At 43.0% G+C, this 13,139-nt stretch overlaps 4 protein-coding genes across 7 annotated transcripts in view; 1 reads left to right on the forward strand and 3 right to left on the reverse strand.

Annotated features, from left to right (window-relative positions):
- Positions 1 to 1,729, reverse strand: part of tbc1d4 (TBC1 domain family, member 4) — a 28,685-nt gene extending 26,956 nt beyond the window's left edge. For 2 of the 3 annotated variants that reach the window (XM_058082416.2, XM_058082415.2), the window contains exon 1: positions 934 to 1,729. In XM_058082416.2, coding sequence (XP_057938399.2) covers positions 934 to 1,338 — 405 coding nt within the window. In that variant the 5' untranslated portion in view covers positions 1,339 to 1,729. The remainder of the gene's footprint in view (positions 1 to 933) is intronic. The other variant, XM_058082417.2, reaches the window with a different exon arrangement.
- A 1,308-nt stretch (positions 1,730 to 3,037) lies between these two features.
- commd6 (COMM domain containing 6) lies at positions 3,038 to 4,955 on the reverse strand. 2 transcript variants are annotated; one of them, XM_058082418.2, is made up of 8 exons: positions 4,679 to 4,955; positions 4,401 to 4,459; positions 4,217 to 4,282; positions 4,081 to 4,157; positions 3,909 to 3,996; positions 3,754 to 3,834; positions 3,524 to 3,676; positions 3,038 to 3,450 (listed from the first exon to the last, which is right to left on the reverse strand). In XM_058082418.2, the coding sequence occupies exons 1-8, from the start codon at positions 4,701 to 4,703 to the stop codon at positions 3,400 to 3,402; spliced, it is 600 nt and encodes a 199-aa protein (XP_057938401.2). In that variant the 5' UTR covers positions 4,704 to 4,955; the 3' UTR covers positions 3,038 to 3,399. The 2 variants fall into 2 exon arrangements, with proteins under 2 accessions (XP_057938401.2, XP_057938402.2); XM_058082419.2 differs by having other exon boundaries at positions 3,042 to 3,450; positions 4,779 to 4,952.
- A 338-nt stretch (positions 4,956 to 5,293) lies between these two features.
- On the reverse strand, positions 5,294 to 8,449 carry acod1 (aconitate decarboxylase 1). The gene is made up of 5 exons (XM_058082086.2): positions 8,431 to 8,449; positions 8,179 to 8,340; positions 6,987 to 7,076; positions 6,707 to 6,906; positions 5,294 to 6,462 (listed from the first exon to the last, which is right to left on the reverse strand). The coding sequence occupies exons 1-5, from the start codon at positions 8,443 to 8,445 to the stop codon at positions 5,490 to 5,492; spliced, it is 1,440 nt and encodes a 479-aa protein (XP_057938069.2). The 5' UTR covers positions 8,446 to 8,449; the 3' UTR covers positions 5,294 to 5,489.
- A 2,671-nt stretch (positions 8,450 to 11,120) lies between these two features.
- On the forward strand, positions 11,121 to 12,599 carry kctd12.1 (potassium channel tetramerisation domain containing 12.1). Its single transcript, XM_058082087.2, has one exon. The coding sequence runs from the start codon at positions 11,225 to 11,227 to the stop codon at positions 12,095 to 12,097; it is 873 nt and encodes a 290-aa protein (XP_057938070.1). The 5' UTR covers positions 11,121 to 11,224; the 3' UTR covers positions 12,098 to 12,599.
- The last annotated feature ends 540 nt before the right edge of the window (positions 12,600 to 13,139 follow it).

Raw genomic sequence — 13,139 nt, forward strand, 5'->3', positions numbered from 1 at the left:
ACATTGTACATGTTAAGGTTTGTCATACTTCTACATCGAAATTTCTTGTTCAATATGGGTACCCTACTCTTCGCAAGCATATCGTCAAACTGTGCTCACAGGTTGCTATGATTTGCGGTGATGTATTAACCAGCACTCCAATCCTCGATTTGTTTCCTTTTGGGGAATTTCTCGCCATTGTTTCCAAGTAATCACAAATTCTACTTCAAAGCATTCACCATTTCTTTACAATAAACAGACAAATGTGCACTTCCCTATTGTTTTTGTTTCCATAACAGTCTGTGAAGCATTAACCATTGTTACATTTAAAAAATTGTTTTCATTATTGTTATCAATTTACTCTACATCCCATGTGTGGTTAGTATACCAAATTCCACATGTAAATTTGCATGTAAGCTCAAAGGAAAACAATTTTAAGTATTTAATAATATTGGAGGCGGCACGGCGGTCGAGTGGTTAGCGCGCTGACCTCACAGCTAGGAGACCAGGGTTCAATTCCACCCTCGGCCATCTCTGTGTAGAGTTTGCATGTTCTCCGCGTGCATGCTAGGTTAATTGGCAACTCCAAATTGTCCATAGGTATGAATGTGAGTGTGAATGGTTGTTTGTCTATATGTGACCTGCGATTGGCTGGCCACCAGTCCAGGGTGTACCCCGCCTCTCGCCCAAAGACAGCTGGGATAGGCTCCAGCACCCCCCGCAACCCTCGTGAGGATAAGCGGTAGAAAATGAATGAATGAATAGTAATTTTGGTGGTATGGTATCTTATAATGTCAACTCTCATGTCCTCCTTATGATGGTCACAGCCACTAGATGGTGTAGTTGTATGGATTAAAGGGGTTGCTATGGTATGCTTTGATGAAGTGACTGACCTTTAAGACATATTTGAATGCAATACATGTGCAACTGTGTGCACCACTGTTAGTGTTGTACCTGGTTGGGGTCTCCGGCCTTGAACACGTGACAGGACATCTCGCCCTCCGGGTTGTCAGGGTGGGCCCGCAGCAGGTAGGCAAAGTAGGTGAGGTCATTGCTGTTGTGCAGGAAACGTGAGATGTGCTGCGCCTTGTGCTCGAAGATGAACACCGAGTAGTTGTTGGAAGAAGAGGAGGAGGAGGAGGAGGATGAGCAGGGCACGCAGCGAAGTAAGTGGCTGTGCAGGACGAGCTGCACCTCACGGGGTTGCATGGCGGGGCCACAGTCGCCCCTCTCGCTCCTTCGCCGGATCTCGGCCACCAGCCACGGCAACATGGGCAACGTGGTGCGGCGGTCCAGGGTCGACCAGCCAATGTAGGTGAGGGCGAAACGCTTGTCCTTCTCGCCCTGGGGGGGCTCCATGTTGGACAGCTGTGACTACGCTTAAAAAAAAAAGTTGTTTAAAAGAATGTTGCTGCCACTCCCCGATAGGCGCAAATGTGGTAAGTGTGCAGGGCTTTGTGTGTCATGCAGTAGTCGGCTAAAAAGGTAAGTTGTATCATTAGATTCCCTTGCATGTGTTGTGTGTCCCGCGCTACACAAAACGTGGCTCCCAATGTAAACACAACACTGCCTTGACGCGATTTACTGCCTCCAGGAGCACATCACGTCAATGAGTCCAACATCCGGGTCCTCACGCACAGAGCCGGCAATAGCCACATATCTATTCTGCTTCAAAAAAATCCAAATTATTAAGGCTTTCCTGTCGTCTTTCTTTCCTTTCCCTTTCTTCCACACTGGCGTCTTGTCTGGAGGAGAGAGGCGGAGCCCTCCATGTGTCTCTGTCCTCGACCCCGCCCAGCACACGGCACATGTGTTCGCTGAGGGGCGGGGCCTGTGCAGAAACGTGACAGCAAGTGATGGTCGATACGCGTTTACTATATCATGCCAAGTAAACTAATAATTTTGCCGAAACAACAATTTCGGAAATAAAACATATTTATTGTAATGTTTAATGTAAAGTCTACAGACAGACACATTTAGACCTACGTATACTTTGCCTGTCCTAGATTGTTCAATGGTTTAGAGCAGAAATGTCCAAACATTTTCCACTTTGGGGGCCACATACTGAAAAAACAAAGGTTGCAGGGTCAATTTTCATAAATTTAATTTTGTATTTTTCTTAAAAGACACTATATTGTATATTTTTAAAAAGGTTTTGTGTCTACTTAGTGATATTAATAGTCATTAATATCAATGTTTAAGCTTTTTCTCATTAAATTGAAGGTAATTTCTACAATGTGCCGACGGAGACAAAAATGCAGTAACGTCCAAACATAGAAATTATCCAAAACCAAAACCGACCAACACTTTAAAACACATGCAAGAGGAAAGTGCTGTAAATTACAAACTGCAATGACATAACTACTGCAAGGCCCTGCGATTGGCTGACAACCAGTCTTGTGTTTACCCCGCCTCTCACTCAAAGTCAGCTGGGATAGGCTCTAGCATAACCCTGAAACCCTAATAAGGTCAAGCGCTATACAAAATAAATGAATAAATGTTACAAAGCCAAAAATAAACATGCTGCAAAAATGCTGCAACTTTACTTAACAAAACTAAAGTCTGGCTATCAGGAATTTACCTGGGAAAATCTGTTGCTCTGTAATACTGTCAAACATTACAGCAAAGTGTTTAACCGTTTCGTGTTGCCAACTTTCTTTTGGACACCCCTGCTTTACTGTGTTCTCTCCTCCATTTAAAATATCAACATTTTAACACGAGGAATGGATTCCATCTAACAGAGGTCATGAATCCAACAAGGTTCCCTAAAAATAGCAGCTGCTCCATATGCAACCTTATCAGTTGAGTGGAGCAAAGCAAACCGGCTGCTCTCCCACTATAAAGCTCTATTTTATATAGTTTAACTTTAGAAAATGACATACGTTTGTTTTAGGAAAGTGGAAAAGGCAATATTTGCACATTGTGTGTTTCTGTGTGATATCTGTGTGAAGTTTGCATGTTCTCCCCATGTGTCTGTGGGTTTCCTCCCACATTCCAAAGACATACATGCTAGGTTAATTGGCCACTCTACATTGTCCATAGGTATGAATGTGAGTGTGAATGGTTGTTTGTCTATATGTGCCCTGCGATTGGCTGGCGACCAGTCCAGGGTGTACCCCGCTTTTGCGCAAAGACAGCTGGGATAGGCTCCAGCATACCCCCGCGACCCTACTGAGGATAAGCGGCATAGTAAATGGATTAAAGGGTAGTAAGCACAGGGCAGCATTGTAGGTAATAGTTACATATTGTGAGGGGTGTATTCACTTTTTGTGAACTATTGTAGCAAAAAAAGTAAATCTCTTATGGAATTTCCTTTGATCTTCATTTGACAAACAAGTGTGTAAACAAGTGTGGCAATATTGAATATCACCAATCGGTCCATGAATCATAAAAGCACAAAAATAGGAGCTTCATGAAGCATCAGACGGTATCCATAGCAGCCACAACCTCCTTCATCTGCTTGTGAAAGTTCTGTAAAGAAGAAAGAGTTAAATAATCATTCACAATATCTATTAGCAGACCGGCAACAGCAATTTATGCAGACCTGAAACTGCGGTACGGTCATCTCAAAAGTCTTTTGACTGATCTGTCCCGAGGGCTCTGCGATCTTCAACAGGATGGTCACAAAGGGCGAGTTGAGAGAGCGGCAGGTGTCAGAGCTCACTGCCAGGCCCAGCTTCCACTGCATGTCTACCAGCTGCAGCAAGGAAAAGCAATGTTAACGTGCAGCTGTATCCGGTCAAATGCATGAGGCCGACCTATTCCGTTTTTCACCTGACCGACGCTGAGCATGTCCTGCACGGCCTGCTGGACTTGCACCGATTCTCCATGCTCACTCCATAAGTTGTGAAGCACCTATGCAAAGACAACATTATGTAATTCTGTAAACATTTTATTAGATGTTTTTATGGACATTTAACTTTACAAACCTGCAGCGATGCTTTGGACCACTTGTTGCTGCCTTCTTCCAGCCTTGACATAAGGTCATCTGCAGAGAGTTTGCTCTTCCCAGCAGACCTGGAATAAAAAAAAAACACTGGTACTTTATATTTACAGTAGCTGTGTAACCACATTGATGTACATCATGGTTACATGGCATACCTGAACGTTAATAAGAGGAATCTGATGATGCTCTGTAAAGATTCGCATTCAAGTGTGACTCCAGCTTTCTGAAATATCTGGACATTGCACAATAATAAAGTAAACATATCTAATACTCCTTCAAATGCCTACTCACGTCAAAAACCTCTGCTGAATCCACTCCTCTGGTCTGCCCCCGGAGATAACTCAAAATGTGTTGACACTGTGAAGATAAGTAACATCATAGAATGCACCAGTGCCTCCTGTTCAAGAGAAAACGCTTATATTCACATTGCTTTAAGAATATATGTATGAATACGCCTGGTGTTTTGCATACTCACTGATTCGGCTAACAGATCTGGATTTAGCCTGCAAATGGTGTCCACAATATCGCCAGTGCCTTAAAAGATTTTAAAAAGTTAAAGCGATGTTTACCATGGATGAACGTTACACCATATATACGGTTAGCTAGCTAGCTAGCTGCTAGTTCCACTAGCTGTGGAGCGCGTGTTATGACCAAAGAGAGTCGCCCCAACGAGATTTATGTAATACAACTGTATCAGATATAAATAAAACATGACAATGACAAACTAAAATAATGTGTTGAATTAAAACACACCGTAAGAATCTTCTATCGCTGGCATCGTCGTTGTCAATTGGGCTTAGCTATATGGTCAGAAATATTCTCGAAGTGAAGATAGCGAGCAGAATGGCCTTACTTTTCCGGGTCGTCACGCCAATTAGTTATTCAGTTAGATACAACAACTATAGTTAAACAATCAAATGTTGTCAAGCATAACACTAATTTAACACATATCACTGATGTAATTTGATGAACTACTACACGATAGAATTAGGTACTTCCGAAAAGGACAGTGTACAACGGCAATCTTCTCGTAGAAAATCTCTGACAGCTTCTCCACCTTTGTCAACCGAATGCATAACAATGGTGCCCCTGTCTGGCGCCTGAACGTAATTGCAGCATTGATCAGGGTCACGTCAGGTCGGCTATGAATGTCCCCCGCCTTTACTATTGTTGTTATAAAGAGAAATTGCAAGAAAGGTATATAAGTTAAGTTCAGTTGTGATTAAGATGTTACACAACCAAGGGAGACTAATGTATAAAAGCCTGCCTCCAATTATTTTTGAAATAATAAAACAGAGCGAAAATGCTGCACGTAAAAATAAAACAATCCAATTTAAAGATCATGGAAATCTGCTTTTATGTACGTTTTCTTATTTTAATGACAACACAACAAAATGTGCAAACGTGCTTTTCATGTAGACAAAAATGACTATATGGTACATATTATTCATGATTAAATTTTATTTTTATACAAAAATAACAAATTGATTTTTTTTCAATATAAAATAATTTTACAAAATGCAGCAAAAAGCAGCAATATTCAAATGGGTTTGCATGACTGGCCTTATCCACTTTGGAACACCCTTGAACGACATTGTTGGTCATGTTTATCACTCGTCATTCGCATGTATGAATGTAAGGATGTGCATTGTCTCTCCATTTCCATGTTTCTTATGGTATCCATCACTCCCTCTGCTCCCTCTGAGCTTAACACCGTGGAAGCGTTGGCCATGAACTTCTCCGCCAGGTCCTCCTGGCTCAGTGGTTTCCTCCAGTGCCCGTAAAAGGTATCACACCTGGCAGAGAAGGTTTCCCCTTGATGGGTCTCGATCACAACCTCACTGTACATCTTGTCAAAGCTGGCTTGGTTGTCCCGTGGAATTTCCACCTCTAATTTGCCCAGGAGCTCCTTCAGAAGTGGTCGCTCCATTTGAGCTTCGCTGAAGGAGGAAACCGACACACCGGCGTCCAGGAGGGCAGAGCAAGCATTAAACTGGAAGGAATGCCTAGCCTGGTGCTCCGTGTTGGGAAAGGGACAGTTGATGTACTTGGAAGGTGGAACTCGCAGAATGATGCGCCTTATCCGGCCCACGTCAAAGTGTTGACCTGTGGTCCTTTCCAAGTTAGCACGGGCCGCCACCACTGCATCGACAACCCAGTGCATTCCCAAATGAGCAGGCATGCGCTTAAAGGCCACATCCTGCTCTTCCAGGATCCAACCTGAGCCACTGACACCAGGGGGAACCATAGCTGAAGGACTGTAGTCCTCGTAGTAAACCCCAAATCCGTGCGCCACATCCAGGATAGCCGGGTTGCCCTCCAAGCCCATCTGGGCGAGGCGAGCCGCCTCCAAGCCCCTCTGGGCGGCGTAGCCCATGTGCAGAGGTTTGGTCTGGGTGGCAGCGTTGGCGAGCGGTGCCCCCGCCGAGCAGGCAGCAATGGCCAGAGCGTGTGTACACTGTTGTAATGATAAACCCAAAAGCTTGGCCGAGGCCGCTGCGCTGCCCATGACGCCAACCACACTGGGGGGGTGGAATCTTAAAAGAAGTCACACACACACACATTCAGGAGACATTTCATTATAAACATGCGCTGATGTCTAAACTAAGTAAGGGGTTTGGTTGTAAAATATGAAGAACAGGGCAATACCTTGCATGAGCATAAACATAAACACCAGTGAATTTCATTCAAGTTTCTCTCTGTAATCTACTATAGTTCTAGATTGTGAACCTATTAATTTGCACCCAAGAGTTGTGTTCCCAATGGAAGTGTCTGGCGTACCTTTTCGGAATGTCAAAGGCCTCCCTGGAGAACCTCATAAGTCTGCCCTGCACTTCAATGCCAACATTGAAAGCCACCAGCAAGTCCAGGCCAGAGGGCCGTTTGGGCTTGACCTCCGCCAAGGCTAGCAGCGCCGGGAGCACAGCCCCCGAGGGGTGAGTCGCCAGGTACCATGTGTCATCAAAGTCCATGGCGTGAACCTGAGTGAGGGAGGGTGTCAGAAAACAATATGTCACATGTCACCGTTTACTTTTTAGTGCTGTCATGTGACCCAGCTTACCGCCACGCCGTTGACAAAAGCAGCAAAGTGCGGAGGCAAAGTAACATCGGATTTTCCCCAGACGCTGCTCTTCTCCTCTGACTGGAACGACTGGAATTAGACAAGTTTGGGGTTTGAGTCGCTTACAGGCCACAAAATGACATGTGGTCATAATAAAGCCTTGCACAAGCAATTGAGAAAAGTTTTTTTTTTGTTGTTACAAATAAAGTTAGGTTATATTTGCAAATATATGTGTGTGTGTGTGTGTGTGTGTGTGTGTGTGTGATATATATGTTTACATTCATAAATGAAAGAATTTTACACAAATATTTCTTACATCAAAAGCGTCTGATTTAAAACCTACCCATTCCTGTACAATCAAGTAAGAGTGAAATTCTAACTTCACAAAAATAACCACAAAAAATATTTAAAAATGAATAAATTCTGATAAATACAATAATATATTGCAAAAAAAATGTTTTAACCAAAGCAATTTTTGTTTTCATCTTAATGAGCAACTTGTCATGAACATTACAGCACTTGTTAATTAAAAAATTGAACATTATTATATGTTGATTTGATAAATATTGCATTGTGTAGGCTTACATGGTGTTGTGGACAGTCTGTTTATACTTAAAGGGGACTTGTGATGCTTTTCCCACTTTTCTGACCTATAAATTTAATTAGAATGTTGTATTCTCGTGTTAAATGATGCCAAAATTTCAGTTGATGAGGTTTGCGCATTTGGAAGTGAGCCCTGAAAGAAGTTTGGGGTGGCTCGAAACGCTCAGTTTGAAAAGGCCCGGTAATCAAAAAATATTTTGTGATGTCACAGAGGGGCAGACTTCCTTATATGGTTCATAGTTAGGAAGCACTTTGGGCGTGTGACCAATCACAGTGGAGTGGGCATGCCCAGAGGCGGGCTGTGGGTGGAATAAATGAAAACAGACGGTTCTGGCAGGTTATTGTGTGTAGCTGCTCTATAGGAGACCACAACTCAATACAAAGGGTTAAAAAATGACCATCATAGCTCCTCTTTTGGTATAATTTGTTATTAAAAAAAATGTGTGCCTAACGAAGCTTCCAGTGAGTGTACTTTGTGCAGTAAAGTGACCGATGTCTATCACAGTGTGTTATGTTGCACCAGGGAGTCCAATTAGACGGTACAAGTGTTTGTTCAACATTTAGAACCCTAACATGAATAGTGCAGTACCTGGCTGTAATTGAGAGCCTTCTTGAAGACGTCAGTCCTAGATCCCAACAGGCCGACGCCCAGGTTGTCCAGTATCATCCGCTTGCTCCGTCTAATCACGCCATCTGTCAGCTGGCTGGCGCCCAGGCCGTGGATGGCGGCTCCAAAGCTCTCAGTAACACTCTGGATGAGGGTGACACACACACACACACACACACACTCAGCAAAAGCATCAAGTTTGTTGTTAAACACACCTCGAAATCGCTACAATACCTTACGGAGCATCATTTTCTCTTAGTGCTCTCTTGAAATGATAAAGTCTGAAAGGGGAGCTTCTTTTTATTGGTGACCCTGCCTCAGTTGGGAGGGGCAGCATCACCAAATTTCCAGTGTGACTGATGATTATGGTCAACGTGATGGGAAGTGGGAACTTATGCAACAAGCTTTCAATTTCATATTGATGTTATTGTCATGGAATTGTATAAGGTAGAATGTCTTGTAAAAACTAAGCCAAAAAATTAGATAAGTATGGATGAAACACACACACTCAGCATATACACTCCCAAGTTCAAAAACATGTTGTTGATGGAGAGTTGGTATTAGAGTACAATTAAACATTTATAATGGTGGCCCAGAAATGAATAAGGCCCCTTTAATAATTTTGTCTATAAATTCATTATTTCCTTTAAAAAGTAAAATTTATTATCATTAAATCACATTTTATCTAATAATTCTAATGTCTACTTTAATTTCAGTGTTGTTTAAATGTAAGTATAATGTCTTGATTTTGTTCTATTTTTCTATGCCTTTTGTAAAAAAAGTACTGTTGACTTGCCCTGAGTATGAAGTATGAACACTGCTGTACAAATAGACTACATTTTTTTATGTTGTCATATTGTGCTCATAAAGAAATGTTTGCTATATCAACATTTTTGTCTACCGTCGAAGCTCAACTGAGACTTTCCCAAAGTGTGTGTCAAATTCTTGGCCAGCTTCTTCTTTTTTTTTTTTCGATAAGGCTTGTGTCGTTTCCTCATGAATTTCCCACATGCAGACATGCAGATGTGAATGTCCAACTGTCGGTCAACTCCAAAGACAACTCACTTGTGAAACCAGGCCATCAACTCATTATCTACGTAAGGTCTAAAATACAACAATTGTGCAATTACGTCATCTGTTTTGTTTATATGTTTAGTTATTCATCTTAGGTTAGGTACACCTGCTTCCTGTAGGACTTGTGTCACATGTTCTGTCTTGCAAATATAATAGATAATATAATAAATGAATAGACTAGTAACCGCTGAAGATACTACTCCTGACACTAATCCTGTGTAAACATGTGATGTACTTAGATGTAACTTAGTTAAACATGTTCTAAATAAAGTAATCATACGTCTTTGTATTAATTGTCAAATTGAAATGTCTGACAATTTTTATTTAATTTTTGAAAAAATATTTTTTTTAACTGAAAAAAGGGAAAAGCACAGCACAAAGGTACACTGTAAAGAAAAAACTTTGGCATTAAATTCATTCATTCATTCATTTTCTACCGCTTTTTCCTCACAAGGGTCGCGGGGGTGCTGGAGCCTATCCCAGCTGTCTATTCGGGCGAGAGGCGGGGTACACCCTGGACTGGTGACCAGCCAATCACAGGGCACATATAGACAAACAACCATTCACACTCACATTCATACCTATGGACAATTTGGAGTCGCCAATTAACCTAGCATGTTTTTGGAATGTGGGAGGAAACCGGAGTACCCGGAGAAAACCCACGCATGCACGGGGAGAACATGCAAACTCCACACAGAGATGGCCGAGGGTGGAATCGAACCCTCCTAGCTGTGAGGTCTGTGCGCTAACCACTTGACTGCCGTGCCCGTTTGGCATTAAATAAATGTTTTAAAAAATGCCTTTTTATAAAATAAAAAAAAATAGATAAAAATAACATTGCGGCCCCTGACATCATTTGATTTTTCCGCCTTTGGTGGAAAAAGTTTGGACACCCCGATTTAAAGCTCTATTGGTAACATGCTGGCAGGTAATGGTGTTGGTTGAAAACATGAGCCAATTGCAAACAGTACCTTTCCAAACGTCAAGTAAATATATACTGACAATCGATAGAAACTTCGAGATAGAAATGTATACATAGTATTTCTACTTATAAAAGGGTTGTAATTATACCTTGTGGAGTTATTATTGATTCCATGCTCGGATAGTTGAGATAATGATGTCATGGTTCGTTACACACGGGTGCAAAAGTGGACCAAATACACATTGCATAATACTGAGCAGGTGTCTGCATAATTTGAGGATCGGTTTTAAAGGTCTATATAAAGGCCCAAAAAAGGCCAGCATTGTTAGTCCAGTGAGCGGCATCATGCCATGTCTATCACGTGATACTGGGTATGGTGGAGGCCGGTTTGAGCTCCAACTGATAATCAGAAGGCTGCATGAACGCCACAACACGACAGGCTCTGTTGACAACAGGTCGCATCCAGGGCGAGAGAGAGTGACTCCTAATCAGGATCGCTACATCCGGTTGCAACACCGGTTTGTGTACAGCAGAAACACCTGGATCAGCAACCCCACTGTGCGTCGATCCTATTGTTTTGAAATAATTAGTGTGAGAGAGAAAATTACTGACAGAATATTACATTATAATCACTTACTAATAGACATTCACAAGGCAGAACTGTCTCACTTTACAATAAGGTACACAAAAATAAAGTATGTTTGTGTAAATATGCAGCTGTACCTAATGAAGGTGGCTTGCAGTTCTACCATACTTTCGATAGATGTCACTGTTACCCCATTTAAGTTGTCCCTATGTTGATTTTAACTTTCATGTTTTCTTTAAAAGAAGCAACAATTAGTGCACACATACATCTTTGTTTGTTTGTACCCCAGCCTAATTTTTTACTGCAGGTCGTTAAAGGCTGTTACAGTAGTTTAATGGTTAACTGCACTCCCCCCGAGTTCATCCCCGAGAGCCCACGCTTCATAAACCGTGTGCAGCCACTCGTCAGTGTTGCTTGCACTCTACAGAGCACACGTAGCGGACACGATGGCTTTGGCCGAGGCGTCCAAACGCGATGACTCCCACTTCCCGGACATCATCGAGCTGAACGTCGGAGGTCAGGTGTACGTCACCCGGCTGCAAACTCTCGTGGCTGTGCCGGACTCGCTTCTGTGGCACATGTTCAGCCGCAAGACCCCCAAGGAATTGGCGAGGGACACCAAAGGGCGCTTCTTCCTGGATCGAGACGGCTTCTTGTTCCGATACGTCCTCGATTACCTCCGCGATCTGAACCTGGTCCTACCGGACTACTTCCCGGAGAGGAGTCGACTGCGGAGGGAGGCAGACTTTTTCCAGCTTCGGGAGCTGGCCAAGCGGCTGAGCCCGCATGTCAGCAAGGATAACTCCATCACGGAGGAGATCAGCCAAAGCGACACCGAGGAGAGCGCGCTACTAGGTGGACAGCCGTGCGCCACAGCCGCAGGCGCGGAGGTGGCTTTACGCGCTGGAGGAGTTAGCGGCATTTCGGCTATGCGCTCACCGTCTCTGGACTCCAGGAAGTCAGGCTACATCACCATAGGCTACCGGGGTTCGTACACCATCGGCCGAGACACCCAGACCGATGCCAAATTCAGAAGAGTGGCGCGCATCACCGTGTGTGGGAAGACCTCCCTGGCTAAGGAGGTGTTCGGAGACACCTTGAACGAGAGCCGGGACCCGGACCGTCCACCGGAGAGATACACGTCCCGTTATTACCTCAAGTATAACTTCCTGGAGCAGGCCTTTGACAAGCTCACTGAGGTGGGCTTCCACATGGTGGCCTGCAGCTCCACAGGCACCTGTGCCTACACCAGCAATGACCCCAGCGAGGACAAAATCTGGACAAGCTACACCGAATATGTCTTCTGTAGAGAACAGTAGCCAGGACCTTTGGGTGTAAATAAGACCCTTTGAAATCGAGGACGGCTTTCCTTATGCCCTTATTGATTACAGTAATTAGAAGACCACCCACAGAAATACATTCAATGCGTGGTCGTAGACGACTACAATGTATGCCTGTGGGCATCCTATATATGTATCAGTGTAAACTGTTAACTGTCTTTTGATATATATATATAAAATATTGCAAAAATAACTAAGCCCCATTTTCTGCAGAATTCGCTTTTCAATATTTCTAACCACTCACTGTCATTGTATCTCAAAATAACACATGAACCCAACACTGGGTACATAAATAACTACATACAAGTTCTAGTTTCTTTTCCTTATGGAACTTAAAGGGTGCAATGGTCACAGGGGTGTGTAAGTCCATTGTGATGTCATGGCAGTGCAACGCGATAAAGTGGCAATTTTGTGGGCTTAAATAAACTTGTATTAGCTTATCATGCTGCATTTGGAGTTGTTTTTTTTATAAAGTGTGTGTGTAAGTTCCTCAGTCTGTCTGTCCATATCCTTTCTCAGTGGAACACAATGCTTTAAATTATCCTACGTCAACACACAAATGTATTTGCATTGATATGAACAGCACACTGACCTTCCCTCCATTTTGTTAACACGTGCACACCACTATCGCATATCAACCCAATCTTTACAAAACAGCAGGCACTCGAAAGAGGCGGCCACAAAGAAGCTGCAAATAACTGAATCAAAACCAAGATCTGCTTATTAAATGGTACAGATGCTTTTAAAAAAAAATGCTGCATGACATGCTAATGGTGCAGCTGTGCACACACGGCGTCATTGTTATTTGCAATCATCAAGGGTCCAGCTGCACTCAAATATGAGGCGTCCGGTCAACTGGGGAGATGAGCACAACCATTTTGGACCATGAAACTCATTCACATGAAAAAAAAACTGATTTGCATCAGAAAAGGGGGGGATTATTAAGAATGAGTTGTAAAGATAAGAACTACAGGGGTCATATGACATATCCTTGAAGAACCATTGGTTCTGTTCAGACAGA

This window comes from Doryrhamphus excisus, linkage group LG12 (genome assembly GCF_037039965.1).
Source record: "Doryrhamphus excisus strain RoL-2023G ecotype Guam linkage group LG12, RoL_Dexc_Guam_v1.1, whole genome shotgun sequence".
In the NCBI taxonomy this organism is placed as follows: Eukaryota; Metazoa; Chordata; class Actinopteri; order Syngnathiformes; family Syngnathidae; genus Doryrhamphus; species Doryrhamphus excisus.